Consider the following 17,973-nt stretch of genomic DNA (forward strand, 5'->3'; position numbering starts at 1 on the left):
CAAGCGGGGTTTAGGAGGTCCACAGTCCCCCTGATGTGTCTCAGCAAACCAGGCCTGAGGCTCGATGTGACAGTCTCGGGCCTGCACGGCCGGGATTATCCGGCTCATCCCAGCAGTGCTCCAGGACACGTGTTGTGTGTGGTGCTGGGGACTGGTGGGGCCCGCCATGTGTGGCACACACGCCTTGCCTCGTCTCTTCCCTCCTGCCCAGCTCTGAGCTGTGCTTGGGCGCTGCAGGAACCTAAGATCTCCACCCGGAGACAGCCGTGAACTGGCCTCCCGGGCAGGAAGGCCGGCCAGGACGACACCTGCTCCCCACGGCCCCAAGCACCGTTCCCAGGGGACGGGGACGCCCCACGGCGGCGCCTGGGGCCCACCTGGAAGGTGGTGAGGTTATGGATGAGAGCGTTTCGGATCGTCTGGATCTGGGAAGAGATGACCGACAGCACGGAGGCGTCGATGCGGTTGAATTCGTCAAAGCAGCCCCACGCGCCACACTGGGCGAGGCCCGAGAAGATCTTCCCGACGGCCTGCAGGACACGGACAGGGGCAGGGCCATCAGCCAGCGTCCCGACTCCACACGGCTTCTGACTATCGGGTTCTCCCCCGTGGGACAAGGAGAGGATTTGAAAGTGGAAAAATTAAAAACGAAACCAAGATTTCTGGCTTCCCTTGAAATACCAGGAAACCTAGACGGACTGAATCTGATTTCCCAGGGACCGAGAGTCGGCGGAGCCAAACGAGCTCCTGTTCAAACAAATGCTCTCCGTTTAGCCGCAGTCCCCACCGCTCCCTGCCGCCTGCCTGCCTCGGCTGCTCCCTCCTCCCCCCTCTGGAGGGCCCTGCTGTCTGAGCCCTCAGCTCCACCTGCCGTCAAGAGAGCAATGCTCTGGGTTCTTTCAGTGGACGCTGGTGGCCTCCTGGCCCGTGGCCTTCTTCCCGCGCCCGCCTCCCCAAACCCGCTCAGACACGCCCGGGCCAGAGCAGAGCCAGGCCTCACCTTGTAGTCCATGCCTTCGCCGCAGTTGGTGACCACGCAGAGCAAGCCCAGGGCTTTGGCCAGGTCCTTGGTGGTCTCGGTCTTGCCGGTGCCGGCGGGGCCAGCAGGCGCCCCACCCAGGAACATGGAGAGCGCCTGCAGAAGCCAAGAGTGAGGGTGTTGAGCGGCTGGGTCCCAGGAGGAGACGCCCCCAGCTCTGCACAGGGAGAGCGGGGACGCAAAAGGCGCCTTCCAGTAGGCTTCCTGCCTCGTGGGCTGCCTCCCCCGCCACCCCCGGCTGCCACACACACAGGCTCTGTTGTGCAGGGTCCCCAACATGAGGCTGTGTGGAAGGAGGGACCGGACCCTGCAGTACCTCAGCCCTGAGAAGCCTCACCCGGGGGGGCTCATGTATATCCAGGGCCCGAGAGCCAACCTGGGTCCCCTGGGGAGGGCTGTGGACCACCATGGCACCTTCCAGTGACAGCTGGAGGGGCTGGAGAGCAAACAGCCGTGCGGGGTGAGGGACCAGGCTGTCATCCCTGGAAGGACGTGAAGGCGCCTTACTGGCCTCGCCGGGCCTCTCCCTGTCCTCTGCTCCAAGGGCCTCACCAGGTGAGTATGAGCCTTTAGCAATGTCCAGAATTTAAGGCCAGTTTTAGAGGCCCCCGCTAACCTGACAGCCCAACCCCAAAGCACAATTCGGTCCCATTCTAAACTGTCTCTCCAGCCTCTCACGGCTACCACAGAGCCCTGGTTCATGGCTGTGCTCTGTCCCCACCCCTGTGTCCTCTCCCCAAGTACAGAGCGGGCCTACCCCCACCCCACCCCCTGCTAACGGAATCTGCAGAGACCCTGGCTCTGAGGTCACTCTCTGGTGTCCCGAGCGGACTTGGGCTGGGGGGAGGAGCTCCATGCAGCACTTTGGGGGTGCACAGCCCCAGCACCTGCGTGAGCGTCAGGTAGATGCGGTCCGTGAGGGGCGTGATGACCAGCCTCCCGTTCAAGCCCATGTACTCGTAGCCGTAACCGAAGGTGCCCGTGCACTGGCGGATGATGAGCTCGTCCGGGGCCCGGTCCCAATAGAACCGCAGCTGGCTCTCCCATTCGAACTCGCGGGCCTCCAGGATGCTGTGGGCCAGGGAGGAAGTGGGTGGAGTGGGCGTGGGACAGGAGGGGCGGAGCCAGGGGCGGGGCATGATCGATGTGGGGCGGGGCCAAAGTAGGTGGGATGGGACTTGGGCGGGGCCAGCGGGGGCGGTGTGGGCAGTGCGAGGGGTGGACCCGGGCAGGCCGACCGGGTGGGGCCAGCAGTGGCGGGACGGGAGGGGGCCCGCGGGGGAGGGCCGCTGGACCTGGGCCGGGCCAAGCGGGAGGGCCGGCGGGGCGGGGCGGGGTGGGGCCCGGGGCCTGACCTGGCCCTGATGAAGGAGTCCACGATGTCGCGGGCGTGCACGTCGATGATGAGGACGGTGTTGTACTTCTTGCGGTCGTTCTTGCTCAGCGGCGAGGTGATGCGCGTCACCAGCTCGTCGATCTGCTTATGCATCTTGTTACCATAGTTCTTCATGGCCTGCTTCTCCCCCTTCTTCACCTTCTGGAACACGTCCTCCACCTCCCAGGTCCACCACACCTGGCTGGCCACCAGCACCACCATGCCCTGGTACAGGAGCATCCAGTCGACCCTGCGGGGGGCAGTGGCGGGTCGGGGCCGCTCTGGGCAGCGCCCACTCCCAGGACCCGTGTGTCAGTCTGCCTCTGAGCTGCAGCAGACGCCAAGCCACACGGGCAGAAAATCTCTGGGCTATAGACAGGGGTCCCATGCAAGGGTCCCTCAAGGCCCCTTCTGAGATGTGGGTGAAGCGGCGGGATGGGGGGCGGCGCATCCTGAGAACCGCAGACAGGCAACGGTGCCACCATCATGGGCCCATCCCCCCGCCCCACACACACCCCTCGTGCAAATCTTGCTGTCTGGGACACTGAAAGAGTACAACCATTTCTAGCTGCATTTGACAAGGCGCAAGCGAGATGGAGAAAGACAAAAACTGTGCTTCCTGCTGGAGCCACAGCACAACTGTGTGGTTTTTTTTTTTTTTTTTTTTGCTTTTAGGTCACACCCGGCGATGCACAGGGGTCACTCCTGGCTCTGCACTCAGGAATTACCCCTGGCTGAGCTCAGGGGACCATATGGGATGCTGGGACTCGAACCCGGGTAGGCCGTGTGCAAGGCAAATGCCCTACCCACTGAGCTATCACTCCAGCCCCTGTGTGATTTTACTTATGTGATTTCTCTCAAGTGCAAAAGGAAAACAACTGACACAAAACTAAAGCAGATACAGAAACAGGTTGGTTACAGGCGCGGGGCGATAGGTAAAGGGGAACAAGTGTATGGGGAGGACGAAGGCTTTACCCCTTCTCTGGGGACCCCAGGCCCCCGGGCAGCCAGCATGGGGGGGTGGCCCTGCGGCACCACTTCCCATACCTCACCGCAAAATCGGCATGCCCTGTTCTTCCAGAATCATCGTTTTCAAAGCTTCACATTAATGGCTGCACCCACATATTTGCAGGGGGAGAAGGGGGCCATAGATCCGCAATGATCATGCAGTAAACACGGGTGAGCAGGCGCAGGACTCACAGCTAGATGGGCGCGTGCAACCTGCTCGCACAGGCTGCTGAAAACAGCCATGGGAGCCGCCATGGGCGCGACCCTGGCGAGCGTGGGGTCTGGCTCAGGAGGGTGAGAGGTCCCCACCGCAGGCCAGCTCACAGGCAGACATGGCGAGTGGGCACGGGAAGGCAGCGCTGGGAACGGCTCGGGTCTGGGTCACTCTGGGGAGCAGCGGCTGGCCGGGCGCCCCACCTGCTGCGGTCCTCGCAGTAGCGGTAGATGGCCTCCTTGGTGATGCGCCGGTTGCTCCTGCGCATCTCGTTCAGCACCGCTGTCATCCAGTCCTCCACGCGGCCCTCGGTGCGCACGATCTTGCGGAACTCCATCACCTCGCCCTCGGCCGAGATCATGGCCGACGCCAGCTTCTCCCCACTATCCGTGTCGTGGAAGCGCAGCGCCGCGATGTTGTCGAACATCTGCGGGGCGGGAGGGAGCGTGGGGTCAGCGGGCTGGGGGCTCCGCACGGCCCCTGCAGAGTCGCCGACAGCGCCCTCACGGCACGGGTGTGGGGAGCTGGGCAAGCCTGTCCAGCACCACCGCAGCACATCCACGGAGGGGGCCTTGGCCACCTGCTCGGTCAGCAGAACATTCAGGAACATGACCCTTGGGGGTTCGCTGCCCAACCAGGGGTTACCGTGAGGGGCCTAATAAGATTGTGTACGACAGGAGAATATGGAGGGGGAAGGACCACGTGTGAAAAGAAAGTGCGATGGCTGCTGGCAGAGATACTCCTGGACTGTGAACTAAGCTACGGCCCCATGCAGCCACGGGAGGGGAAGGGTTTTTGTTCCTCGGCCTTTTTGCCCTTTGCGGCAGCATGGCGACCGCCACCTTTCAGAGCCAACTGGACAGAGAAGTAGGAGCTTGCAGTGATGTGACGCGCGGGGAATCTCTCAATGGGGGGTGGGGGGCAGAACCGGCCCTGCCCCCCCTCCCCTGCCCAAATGAGACCCCGAGCAGCCACCCAGGAACAGCTCCTCTGCTCCTAAACAGCCATGATCCCAGAGGCACACAAACCAATCTTGGAATGCAGCGGCTGCTGGCAGAAATACCTCTGGACTTAATTACTAAAATGCCAGAATCCCAAAACTGGGCGGCCGCTTTCGCAAACATGCAACATCTTATGCTCTTTGTTATCAGCAATAGAAAATATACAATCCGGGGCTGGAGCAATAGCATAGCGGGTAGGGCGTTTGCCTTGCATGAGGCCGACCCGGGTTCGATTCCCAGCATCCCATCTGGTCCCCTGAGCACCGCTGGGGGTGGTTCCTGAGTGCAGAGCCAGGAGTAATCCCTGTGCATCACCAAGTGTGACCCAAAAAGAAAAGAAAATATACAATCCAATGATGCCATTTTGACAGGTCTGATTTTTTGGGGAAAAACTCCTAATAACAATAGTGGGTTTTCTGTCAAAAGTTGAATGTAATTAAAGTAAAAAGAGAGTAAAGTGAAAATCATCGGCCACACAGGTAGAGGGGGAGTGGGAGGGAGGGTACGCTGGGGTTCTTGGTGGTGGAACATGTCCATTGGTGAAGGAATGGGTGTTTGATCATTATATGACTGAGACTTGATCCTGAAAGCTTTATAACTGTTCTCACAGTGATTCAATAAACACACACACACACACACACACACACACAAACAACTGCAAGAGTCATCAAACGCACACAACACATGAGGATGCCCGGATCATGTGAAAACTGGGGGGGCCAGCAGCTTTATACCACCTGCTCCCAACACATGAGAACTATCCTGTCCACCATGTGATCCCCAGCACTGAGTACCGTGCCACCAAGCAGTGGCTCCTGCCTCCACCAAGTGCTCTTGCTCCTTACCACATGAGCAGGTACCACCTATCAAGGGCCCCTGTCCCACCACGTGCTCTGTACCACGAGAGCAGGTACCACCTATGGGGGGGGGTCCTGCTCGTACCACGTGTTCTGTGCCACGTGAGCAGGTACCACCTATCAGGGGCTCCAGCCTCCACCACGTGCTCTGACCACGTGAGCACGTGCCCTCTCTGCAGACCCGCACCTTGATCATGTGCTCCTGCACGCACAGCGGGTCGCTGCTGCCCAGGATGCTGAGCAGCTCATCGTCGGAGATGAAGAAGAAGCGGGGGAAGGCATTCCTCTTGGAGTCCAGGTAGTCATTGAGGCTCTTCTGGCACTTTTCCAGGCCGTCGCTGATGTTCTCTAGGTCCTTCAGGCGGTTCGGCGCCTCACAGCACTTCTTGATCACCGGGTCCTTGAGGGTCTCGGCCATGATCTGTGCAGGGGAGATGGCAGCACCGTCAAGGTTCGGCAGGGCTGCCCCTGCCTGCCAGCACCGAGAGCTGAACAGCGGGGACGGTGCCTGGGAGCCGGGCCCAACTCCGCGGTCAGAGCCATGCACGCGGTGCCAGCAGCCTCCCCTACCGCCCAGAACCTTCTGCGCATTCCAGACTGGGGAGCACAAAGAAAAGGATGCCCCAATGTCCAGTCACTGGGGGATGGCAATGTTGCTGCCAGAGTTTGGGTGTTTGTGTCCAGAAATATTTGTCAGAATATGAGAGAGTGAAAATAGCTTGTCTGGCATTTTGCAGGCTCCCTGCTAAGGGTGGCAGGGAAAGAACCATCTGGAAGGGCAGGTCCCACTAAGGAGGGCTGGGAGCAGGCCCTCAATTCTAAAGTCTGTTAATCGGAATGAGGATGGGATCACTGGGCATTTTCCTAATTCTTTTTCAAAGAGCTCATGCAAATGGATAGAAGGTTCTCAGTGAATAGATAAAGGATCCCAGAATGTGAACGGGACCAACTGGGGCCTCCCTCTCCACTCCCTCTGCAGAAAAGAATTTGGCACAGTCCCATCTCTCAAGCAACTTGTCTCACAATCCCCTGTAAAATATTCATCTGCAGTACAGAGAATGCACGGACCTGCTAGATTCACAAAAGCCAAAAGTTCCATCCAAACCAGATTGCCAATAACTATTCAATGGTCAGTGCCAAGCCATTCACTGGTACACTCTACAAAGGCATGCAAGTATTTACTCAGATGATTTAATAGGAAATTTTTCTCATGGCATTAAGAGAAAATTGCAGGGGGCTGAAGCAATAGCACAGTGGGTAGGGCGTTTGCCTTGCACGCAGCCGACCCGGGTTCGATTCCCAGCATCCCATATGGTCCCCTGAGCACCGCCAGAGGTAATTCCTGAGTGCAAAGCCAGGAATAACCCCTGTGCATCACCAGTTGTGATCCAAAAAACCAAAAGAAAAAAAAGAGAGAGAGAAAATTACAAAATAAAAGACAATGAGGTTGCGACGTGGCTTGGTCGTAGGGTTATAGCCCTGAAAATAAGGCTCCGGGTTCCATCCTGGCACTAGACGGGAAGGAAAATTCAGGCACTCTTAAGAATTTTCCCTGTAATAAACTGATGCCAGCACCATGGTTTGTGGTCACTGAGTCTCATCCAGGTGTAAATCACTGGTGATAAGCACCAGTGTCAACATGTTAAGATTATGTACAGAGAAAATATTGTGTATGGCACTTAAAGCATTTATAATAGAGATGGAGCCAGGAAAAAAGGCATCTTTTTGACACTTTTTATCTTCCAACTTTCTGAAATCAGCAAAGATCTTTTTTTTTTCTTTTTGGGTCACACCTGGCGATGCACAGGGGTTATTCCTGGCTCTGCACTCAGGAATTACTCCCGGTGGTGCTCGGGGGACCATATGGGATGCTGGGACTTGAACCCAGGTCGGCCACGTGCAAGGCAAACACCCTACCCCCTGTGCTATTGCATCAGTCCCCAAAGATCATTTTTTTTTTTGCTTTTTTTTGGGTCATGCCTGGCGATGCACAGGGGTTACTCCTGGCTTTGCACTCAGGAATTACCCCTGGCGGTGCTCAGGGGACCATATGGGATGCTGGGATTCGAACCCGGGTGGGCCGGGTGCAAGGCAAACGCCCTCCCCGCTGTGCTATTGCTCCAGCCCCCAAAGATCATGTTTTAAACCAAATGAAAGCTTCAGCACCATGGGGGACCAACAGATCCTGACTGCCCAGACCCAGGTTCTGAGTAAGGACAGGAAAGGTAAGGCATAGTGCCCCCTGCAGACACAGGACAGCCATGGTGGACCCCAGGCCCCACCCAACTTGCCCTTTTAAATATCCTGTCGATGTTGTCAAACTTCTTGGCCTCCTCTGGAAGTTGTGATCTGATGTCTCCCCCGATGAAAATGCTTTCCAGATACATCCATTTTCTCTGGACTAACATCCAGATCTGTGAAGGCAGATGCTCCAGGTCAGTGGGCACCCCCTGACTGGGATGGGGCCACACCAGCTCGGGTCCTGGCTGCAGGCCAGGGCAGGGGACATCCATGACCATTCTCTGCCCTTCCCAGGCTGGAGCTGAACTCACAGATTTCAGTTCACAGCCACACTCAAAAGCCAAAGCAAAACATTCCAGGGTAGATGGGACGGGGGAAGAGGCAGCTTCTAGATTGTGAACAGAGCTGGGAGGGTGCAGACGCCCCAACCGTACCCTCAACACAGCACTGTGTGCCCTGCAATTCCACCCCCAGGTTAGCACCCCAAAACACCTAAAAGTGGGGACTCAAAACACGTGAGTGTTCCCAGCACCATGGTCCACTCCAGGCTGGGCATGGGAACAGCCCAGCAAGCCTCACAGCTGGACAGAGATGCAGGGGGTGGCCTGTCCACTCACTGGGACAGGACACACCGCAGAGGCAGTAAGGGGCTTATGCGGGCCGATGTGGGAGGAAGCCGTCAAAGCATGCTGCTAAGAGAAACCAGGCCTAAGGCCACACCCTGGGATGTTGCCTACCCAGAGGAAGTCACTCAGAGGCAGAAAACGAGCACTGCCAGAGGCTGGGCAGAGTGGTGGGCAGGGTTTTCTCGGACAACGGAATGTCCTGCAGCCAGAGCTCCAGAACTGAGTGAAAACACCCTGATTTGTGCAGCTGGGGCCAGCGTGGTCAACCTGGGCTTGATTCCCAGCACCCCATATGGTCTCCTAAGCCCCGCCAGGAGTAATCCCTGAGCACAGAGCCAGGAGTAAACTCTACATGTGGATGTGGCCCCAAAATTTAAAGAAAAAGATCAATGTGCCTGGCAACATGGCCTGAAGGGCCGTAGCATATGCCAGGCCTGTGCCAAGCCCTGAATTCAACCTCCAGCACCACCTGGTCCCTGGGCACCCTGAGCCTGAGCCACGAGAAGCCCCACCTGGCTGGCCCAGTTGCTGCCAGGAGTGGTCCTGGGAGTGCTGCTCCACAGGCAAAAGAAATACATTTAAAAAATATGTATCTAAATCGGGGTGGGGGAGGCAGCACTGAAGCAACAGTACAAGGGTTAAGGCACTTGCGTTGCACACAGTGGACCCAAGTTCAAACCCCAGCACCACAGAGGGTCTAAGTTGGGCCCAAAAAATAAAAATAAAAACTCAAATGCACCAAATCCAGGAGGGAAATGGGGGAGGGAAGGCTTGCCCCCTGCAGGGGCCCGGTCAGCACCTCGATCACCTCCCCGATGAGCGAGAGGGTTTTCTCCCACTTGTGCACGGTGCTCAGGAACGGCCCCACGAATCTGCTCCCCGAGATGCTCTGCAGGTTGACCGTGTTGTCGTCCAGGCACTGGACCACCTCCTCCACGGAGCCCAGGATGTAGCCGCGCTCCTGCGTGCCCTTGTAATACTTGACCACGGTGAACTTCATGTTCTCCCACGTGTCCAGGATGTCCTTCACAGCCTGGGCAGGGCGAAAAGGATGGTCCAGACGTGGAAACAGAGCAAACAGCCCAGTCCGACCAGCACTCCTGGGCAGGCCTTCCCCTACCCAAGTCCCCAGACTTGGGGGATACAGAGAGGCTTTCCCAGGGTGACCCTCAGCCCCATGCCAGGCATGGGCCCAGCCAGCATGCGCCAGACCCATCTCCCCAGTCCTTGGAGGCCCCCTGAGGGAGAGATTATCGCCCTCAGGCTGCAGAGCGGGGTGCTACCAAGTCAGAAAGGGGAGCAAAGTGCCCAGTTCACCATATTCCCAGGGCCAGGCCCAGGTCTAAAGTCTTCCTCTGGCACATCCAGGGCACCTGCCCTCAAGCTTTCTGCAGCAGAGCAGGAAAATCAACCCCCAGATCATGCTCCCATTCATGATCACATTCAAAACAAATGCATGTCTGTGCATACACAGATGTGTCAGGGGTGTGTGGGGTGGTTACATGTGCACACACATATGGGTACATGTGACATGCAGGTGTGTGGGGCATAAAGCACACGTGCATACATGCATGTTTGTGTGAGGGGATACACAAACTGTCCATTCTAATTATCTTCACAGGGTGAAATTATGAATAATTTGCTTATTTGCCTCAGGTTTTCTGCCACGAACATCAATTATTCCTTGAATAAATCAGAAGCGAAACCAAGAATAAGCCGTTTAAGCAGAACAGAACCAGGAAAGCGCATCCTTCTTCTAGACCAAGTCATTTAACTCCCACAGGGGAGGGAGTGCGGCCGCCCGCACCTGCCCTCGGCCTCACCTTCTCGATGGCGATCTCCTTGATGGCCGAGGTCACAATCTGGCTGAGAACGTCAGTGTGTCGGTGAAGCTCCATCGCGAACATGTTTTCCAAGGTGAAGGTCTCGGTCATTTCAAAGAATACACCTGTCTTCTCCATCAGCTCCTGCCAGTGCCTGCAGCAGCAGCAGTGCGCGGCCAGCAGGTCACCCCACTGACCCTGGCACAAACCCCGCGAGGAAGGCGGTGAACAGTGCGGGGATGATCTTTCCAACCTGTGTCCCACCCCCCCACCCCGACCCCCAGCAGCCAGAGGAAATCAAGAAGCATGTGGTGGAGGACGCCTTTGGCAAGGTCACAGAGGTGACCCCAAGGGAGGGACAGGACAGAGTGGCCGGGGCAGGGGACCCCTCTGGTGCTGCCACAGCTGCACAATTGCCCTATGAGACATGCTGCCATTCTCGAGTGCCCTGAACCAAGGAAGGTCAGGAGGGGGAACAAAGAGCGGAACCTGTAAAGCCTCCGAGTGAAACCACCATCTACGGTTCTTCACTTACTGGGGTGCATTTGTCACAGTGGTGCAAGAACCCTTGAGGCAGGCCTGCCGTGCGGGGGACCCCCGTGGTGCCCATGGTGCCAACCCACTACACCCAGCAGAGGAGTCACCCGGGGCAGGGCCAGGCCCACCTGTCCCTGAGTGCCTCATTCTTCAGGTCGAGAAGCAGAGGGATGGACTCCTTGAAGGCTTTCATCTTGCTCTCCAGGTGGGCGGCCGCCGGCAGGCTGCGCGCGTGCCGGGGCAGCTTCCGCAGGCTCTTGAGGAAGCCCTCGATGCCGTCCTGGAGAACTTGCACGTTCAGGTTGACCCACAGGGTTTGTGACCACTCCTCCTTGGCAGACTGCAAAGGGGTCACCAGGGGTCAAAACGAGGACACAGCATCCCCTGCACACCACCTCACCACCTGAGCCTCACACAGGCAGCCCCACTCACAGGCTCTGAAGCCCCTGGGGAGACCCGCCAGTGCAGGAGCCTGGGTGATGGGAGGTAGTGCGGCCTCCCCACCAGCTCTGTCTGTCCTTCTGAGACATGAGCTCGACAGGAGACCCCAGACCGGCGCTGTTTCAGTCAGGCATCTAGGGGGCTTGTCTGCCCCACAAGCAGTTAGGCCACTGAACACTCAGGCCCAGACTACCCTGCTTGGTTCAAACTGAACAAGGGTGCCGGGGGGTCTGGAGTACAGCAGGACGCCCAGCTTCCATACTCAGCACCACATGTCGCCCAGCACATTCAGGAGTGACAACCAAGCGCCACCGGGCGTGAACCCCCGAAAAGAAAAAGAGGTGTGAAGAGTTTTTTGGGTTGAAGTCAACTTTCATGATTCGTTACTTCCTTTTTTGCAAAAACTTTAATAAGAGGTGAATTCTAAAGGAACCACGATCCTTCCCGAGTCCCTCACCTATACACGAGGCCGCGTATTTCTCGAGGCTCTGGTCTGTCCGGCTGTCCCCGCACCCTGCTCGGGGCCTCTGTCCATTGGACCCCACACAACTCTAGCCCCACAGCTGCCTTCCCAGCCAGCTGTCACCCTGCCAGCATCCTCTACTCCTGCTGGACCGGCCGGGGGCTGGAGGGGTGGCACAGCTCTGCCTCCCCAGGTGACACACATGGTTCCTCTCCTCTCTGCAGTCACCACCCACCCCAGTCCTCCCCACCAACCCCAGGACCCCAGAGGCCCCTGTCACGTCTCACCAGACATTCCTGTGTGGCCACAGAACCACCGTATCCTTCCCCCCCTCTGCCGGGGTCCCTTCCCTCTGGTTCCCTTGGCTGGTCCCCCTCCTCTCTTAGTCCCCTTCCACCCCCACTAATGGCATCCATCACTCTAGGGACGGAGGGGCAGGTGTGCCTCTTTCCTAGACACCCTCACTGAACCCTACAAATGCACTCAGGTCAGCATGGCCCTGGCATACAGAATGAAGCGCCAAGGTGGAGCAACGGGCAAGCCAGCGAGTGAACGCAGCAGCGAATGCGTCAGAGCCCTGGAGACAGACCCGCGTCCAGCTGCCCTGCGGGCTGCCCCGACACCCGGCATTGAGCCTGGCCTCCACACGGACTTCTCTTCTGTAGTAGTGGGGTGAAAGTCCACTTCAGTCACGCTGATGGCACTGAGTCCATCAACCATGCCAGCACCACTCCCAAATTCCAGAATGTTCTCGTCACCCCACAGAAACCCACTCCCACCTGCTATCTCTCCCCTTCCCAAGAGCCAGAGCAACAATTTCCGCCAAGGTCCTTGGTTGTGCAGCCGTCACCAGCCCCTGGGTCTGTCAGGGGTGTCCTTCCCCGGATAGTGCCACTGCGCTCTCCATCCATATGTCCATCTGTCTGTCCTCCCGGTGCGGCACTTACCCGGAGATTTTCGTAGAGGCTGTAGATCCGCTGCAGCCCCGACATCTCCTTCTGCACCTTGAGCAGCTCTGGGTACATCGTGATGGGGAGATCGAAAAGCTTCTCCGCGTTGGCCAGCTCCTGCCGGTTCTTCTCATGCCTTGCCAGCTCTCTTTCAAACACAGACAGAAGTTCCACTCCTGACAGACAGACAGACAGATGGGTGGGTCGGTGAGCGGCTCCAATGGCATGCAGGGTGTAGAACTCCCGAACCAAGAGCTGGGGTCCCTCTGCACCCAAGGCTCATCTGGGAAGGCAAGGCCCACGCGAGGCTTCATCCCCTGTTGTCAGAGGCCCAGCCAGGCGCAAGGACAGGGTGCAGGTGTCTGCCCAGTCCCTCCCCCTAAGTGGCCCTGCCCTGGGACACACACTCAGCTCACACCAGAGTTTTAACGTGCCTGAGGCCCAGATCCACGTCTGTTCATTACAGAACCAGGCCCCAGGGCATTCCAAGATGCCCAGGTGAACCCAGGTGCAGTCACCCAAGAGCTCTGACCCATTTCCATCCTTCTCACAGAGGCAGCTCGGCCATCCCCCCCCCCCAACCTCTGGCCCCTGGATTTGGCCACTTATCCGCCCTCCACTGGGGCCTCGGGAGCCTGTCTGGAATAAGGACCATCACCAGCTTCCCTCCAGGCATACCCAAATATCTGGGCAAAGACGGAGCTCAGGGAGGTTCCAGCACTTGCCTTGCACATGGCCAGGTTTGATTCCCAGCAGTGCCATGGGTGACCCCTGAAAACTCTAAGCAGGCATAAGCCCTGAGCCCAGCCAGATGTGCCCCCAAAGAAAAAATAAATACAATATTAAAAAATTAATGAGAAAACAAAAAATAAATATCACAATACAAATGCTCCTGAGTATGCTGAGGGGTCAGGGTGCGACCCCAAACCAAAATCTTCTCATGGGTTGGAGGGGGCGGCAGCGGGCACATGGGAGAAGGTCTCAGGCGGGGTCGCAACCCTGACTACCTGCTAGGGGCCCCAAACTAGTCCAGCTACACCACAGATCATCTCTGCCCCTGGAACATCAAACCAGGACCAAAGGATCCTGTGTTCCAGGGCACGGAGAGCAGCTGCCGGCTGGCAGGTCAGGAACCTGTGTGGGGACGTGTCCTGAGATATGGGGGACATGGATATGGGGGGCGGGCCGAGTCCAGTCTGAGATCCCCGCAGGCTGCACCTCACAAGCCCTTCATTCTCCTGGACGCGCTGGATCTGCCTCGGCCACGGGCCCACAGACCTCCCGAGGGGCCTCCCAGGAGAATCAGGATGGGGCGGGATCTGGGCCTCTGTTCTTTGGGCCAGTCTCAGTCTGATGTTCAGAGAATGTCTGGGCAGTGCTGGGGACACATGGTGCTGAGGTGTAACCTAGGGCCCAGGAGACATGCTTGTCTGAGCTGGTCTCCTGGGGGGCCACATCACACCCCCTGCTCCCTCTCCACAGGGGTACCACAGTCTTCGCATGCACCCTATTTCTACTGCTATCCCCCAATACAGAGAATTAAGCAGCCACCAAGGTCCCACCCTGGCCTGGACAACCTTCCTGAGCGGGGTAAGAAAGTGGTGGGGGGATCCCATCCCAACACCCCTTCAACCTCTGTGCCTGGAAGAGCGGTAAGAAGGCAGCAGTCGTGAGGGGCATAGCCCACAGGCGAGTGTGACAGGGTGAGGCCGGGAGAAGAGGTGCCATGCGGGCAGCTGCCAAGCCCAGGTGGTCGGCCACGGCGCCCCTCGCTCTCATGCACTGCTGAGACCCACAGACACATGTGTCTGGACCCCACTGTGCCCCAGGCCTGGGCTGCGAGGGGCACTCACCTCTGTCCAGGTCCTCGCCCACGGAGCCCGGCCCGGCACTGTAGAAGCGTTTGGCAAATTCGTCTATCTGCGTCCGGTAGGTCATGATCTCCGTGCGCGTGATCTGAGGAGAGCGGGCTGCACTCAGCAGGGAAACCCCCACCCCCGTCTCCACGCTGACGGTCGTTCCTGAGGTACCTCCGTGAAGGTCCTCTTGATGCTGCCCAGCGAGTGCTCCACGTGTTGCGACTCCTCGAACAGGGCGGACCACGTGCTCTCGAGCGTCTCCACCAGTTCTCTCTCCGCCTCGGGAGGCTGGTGGGAAACACAGGCCAGAGCCCCGGGGAAACGGTCAAGCAGCTCGGAACCACCCCAGGCCCCGCTGCTGCTGGGAAGAGTGGGCCAGGCCAGTCACCGGAACCAACGTTTTGTCTTTAAAAAGGTGTGTGGATTTTTAAAGAACTATGCTTTCCAGTTAAAACCTGGATAAAAATGCCTTGAAAGTGGGTAACGCCGGTGGACTGGGAGAGAAGGCGGAGAGCAGCCTTCCCTAAGCAGCAGCTTCCACTGCGGCTCATCTTGGCTGCACTGACGCTGGCTAGCCTGGCAGGCTGGCACAGCCCAGGTGGAACAAGGCTACGGTGAGCCTCCCACCCATCCTGTCCCTACAACTGTTCAGATCAACACCAATTTGGCTGGCATGAGGGGCACCGGGGCACCAGGGATATAAAGTCATGAATGAAGCCAAGAGGTACATGTGGTATAAACAGATCGGGCAGGAAAATGAACACAGATTCTACATGATTTTACCCAGTAAAAGAAGCAAAGAACAAAAATGAGCATTTTTCAGGGAGGGTCTGGAGCTGCTTCCATGTGGTGAACAAGGGGCCAAGCTCCACGATGCTGGGGTGCAGTGCTGAATGAGCAAAAGGGCTGGGTCACTCACTGCAGACCTGGTGCCAGGCAGAGGGGCGGTCAGGTTGGAAGGAGCTGTGGGAATGGTAACAGATCCCTGTTAGGAGTTTACAAGAAGTGCCCAGGACATGCCAGAACATCCGCCATGACAGTCCTGGTGAGGCCAGATCGAAACCACAGAGCCATCAGTCCGGACAGAAGGAGGCGGTCTAGCCAGCCATCCATTCCAGTCACTCAGAGATGACCAAGAGCAAGTGGGCACAAAGATCAGCAACACTGACATTAGCTTCCAATGTCAGCAGCAGTGGCAGGGGGTGGGGGGCAGCAGGACAGAAGGACACAGGAAGCTGGTTTTCTAAGTAAAACTTGAAACAGGCAGAAAGATGTTATGCTGTTCAAGGATGCATAAGCAGGGCCCAGAGAGACAGTGCAGGGGGAAGGCACTTGCCTTGCAAGCGGCTAATTCTGCTCTCATGCCTGACACTGAATATGGCTCCCTGCACCCCACCAGGAGAGACGGTGAGCACAGATCCAGGAATAAGCCCTAAGCACCACCAAGTATGCCCCAAGCACCAGCCCCACACCCCTCCAAATAATAATCAAGATGTATAGACATGGAGCTGGTCATAGGTGCTTTACTTTTTTCTCTTTCTCTTTTTCTTTTTCTTTTTTAAGTTTTGGACCATACCCAGAGATGCTCAGGACTTACTCCTGACTCTGTGTTCAGGAATTACTCCTGGTGGTGCTAGGAAGACCAAGGATCAAGCCTTGTGCAACCACATGCAAGGCAAGCAACCTCACGTTAGACTATCTCTCTGCTCCCAAGGGTGTTTTAATTTTCCAAACAAAAATACTTGCCAAAGGAGAAGGAGAGGGAGAGGCTGGAGAGATAGTATAGCAGGAAATACACTGTCTTGCACATGGCCATCCTGAGTTCAATCCTTCGCATCCCACGTGGTCCCCTAAGCCCCACCAGGAGTAACTCCTGAGCGCAGAGCCAGACATAAGCCCTGAGCATAGCCATGTATGGTCCCAAAACAAACACAAAAGCAGTAACAACCAAATGCCCAAAGAGAGGGAGGGACTGTGAGCAGAAAGGGAGCTTCTGGGTGATGAGATGGCCACATTGCGTCCCCCTGGGGACCAACGCAGTCCTAGGTTGCTTCTTACACCTAAAAAATAAAAAGGCAAAGTAACCTCTACCTAGCTTCTCCCCATGACTATCCCTGCCTGTGGTTACTCTGCCCGTGGCCATACAACATGCTTTGCTGAGGCTGCTGAGCTGGAATCACAACTGGCCCTGTGAAGAGGTGTTCAATTCGCTTCATTTTACTGTTCACATCTCCTGAACCTAAACATAAACTTTCCCTGCGAGTCAAAGCCCTGCCCAGCACCCATAGCTGCAGGCGGGATCCCTGCGCCATCCCCCTCCACCGAGAGAGCTGGTCACACGATTCTGGCCCTGTGATATCACAGTGGCAGACAGGCAGTCTGAGAGCAAGGATCTGGCACAAACTGCGCCGCTCATCCCATATACCCACACCAAGAATCAACCACAAAAACTAGAGGAGAGGGGCCGGAGCGATAGCACAGTGGGGAGGGTGTTTGCCTTGCATGCGGCCAGCCTGGGTTTGATTCCCAGCATCCCATATGGTCCCTGAGCAATGCTAGGAGTAATTCCTGAGTGCAGAGCCAGGAGTAACCCCTGAGCACCACAGGGTGTGACCCAAAAAGAAAAAAAAAAACCTAGAGGAGAGAAAGTAAGGGGAGGTTACAATTCTGAACTGGTCCCTCCCACTCCCAAAACATGCTGATTTCAGCATTGCTGCCTGACTGCTTCCAACACCTTCCCCGAGCAGCGGGGTAGAGGAGGGCCAGCAACGCCCCCCACACACACAACCCAGATACCCTCAAACCCCTCCCTGGATTCTAAGGAGCCTAGAAATCTATGTTGGTCATCCATCCTCTGTCAACAAAGAACACTGCATTGTTATCTCCAGCCAGGATCCAGAAGCATCCCTCCCGGAGGGCAGCAGGCTGGAGGCACGCTTTGCAAGCTGGAGCCCCGGGTTCCGTCCCGCACCTCCACCTTCAGCACCAGGGAGAGACCCCCAAAACCAGAAAGAACACCCCTAACTCTTCACTACACATAACTAGTGAAGCATCACTACACAAAACTAGCATTGCGGAAACAAAGGCAGGGGCCCTCTGGGAAGTTCTGGGGCAGAGGGGGCAAGGGGGCGGGGCCTGCAGTAGGGTAGGGTCAAAGGGGTGGGTCTGGGCGCGGTCGGGCGGGGCCAATGGAGGCGGGCTGGCGGAAGAGGCGGGGTCAGTAAGATGGGGCCAGTGGGGCAAGTGTGGGCGTGGTCGGGGTGGGGCGGGGCAGCAGGCAAATCCTGGGCCTGGTCAGACTGGGGCCATGGACAGGACGCTCCCCACACGCCGGGGTCCACTCACGTAGAGTTTGTAGAGGGCCATGGTGCGGTAGCGCTCCTGCACATCCCGGTACCTGAGCTCCATGGACAGGGATTTACTTCTAATCTCCGCGATGGTCCCCAGCACAAACTTGAGGTCCTCCAGGGAATCTGGGCCCTTCCTCAGGTTTTTGGCCAGGACCTGTCCAGGAGAGGTCCAAAGCCACGCGGGATGAG

At 57.5% G+C, this 17,973-nt stretch overlaps 1 protein-coding gene across 1 annotated transcript in view; it reads right to left on the minus strand.

Annotated features, from left to right (window-relative positions):
- Positions 1–17,973, minus strand: part of DNAH10 (dynein axonemal heavy chain 10) — an 83,053-nt gene that overhangs the window by 39,015 nt on the left and 26,065 nt on the right. The window contains exons 21-34 of the mRNA XM_055147078.1: positions 17,780–17,938; positions 14,606–14,722; positions 14,429–14,531; positions 12,573–12,751; positions 10,850–11,061; positions 10,185–10,338; positions 9,161–9,394; positions 7,786–7,908; positions 5,682–5,915; positions 3,840–4,063; positions 2,395–2,664; positions 1,927–2,110; positions 1,001–1,135; positions 378–530 (exon numbers count right to left, since the gene is read on the minus strand). Of these exons, the coding sequence (XP_055003053.1) occupies positions 378–530; positions 1,001–1,135; positions 1,927–2,110; positions 2,395–2,664; positions 3,840–4,063; positions 5,682–5,915; positions 7,786–7,908; positions 9,161–9,394; positions 10,185–10,338; positions 10,850–11,061; positions 12,573–12,751; positions 14,429–14,531; positions 14,606–14,722; positions 17,780–17,938 (2,481 nt within the window). The remainder of the gene's footprint in view (positions 1–377; positions 531–1,000; positions 1,136–1,926; positions 2,111–2,394; positions 2,665–3,839; positions 4,064–5,681; positions 5,916–7,785; positions 7,909–9,160; positions 9,395–10,184; positions 10,339–10,849; positions 11,062–12,572; positions 12,752–14,428; positions 14,532–14,605; positions 14,723–17,779; positions 17,939–17,973) is intronic.

This window comes from Sorex araneus, chromosome 9 (assembly GCF_027595985.1).
Source record: "Sorex araneus isolate mSorAra2 chromosome 9, mSorAra2.pri, whole genome shotgun sequence".
NCBI classification, from domain to species: domain Eukaryota; kingdom Metazoa; phylum Chordata; class Mammalia; order Eulipotyphla; family Soricidae; genus Sorex; species Sorex araneus.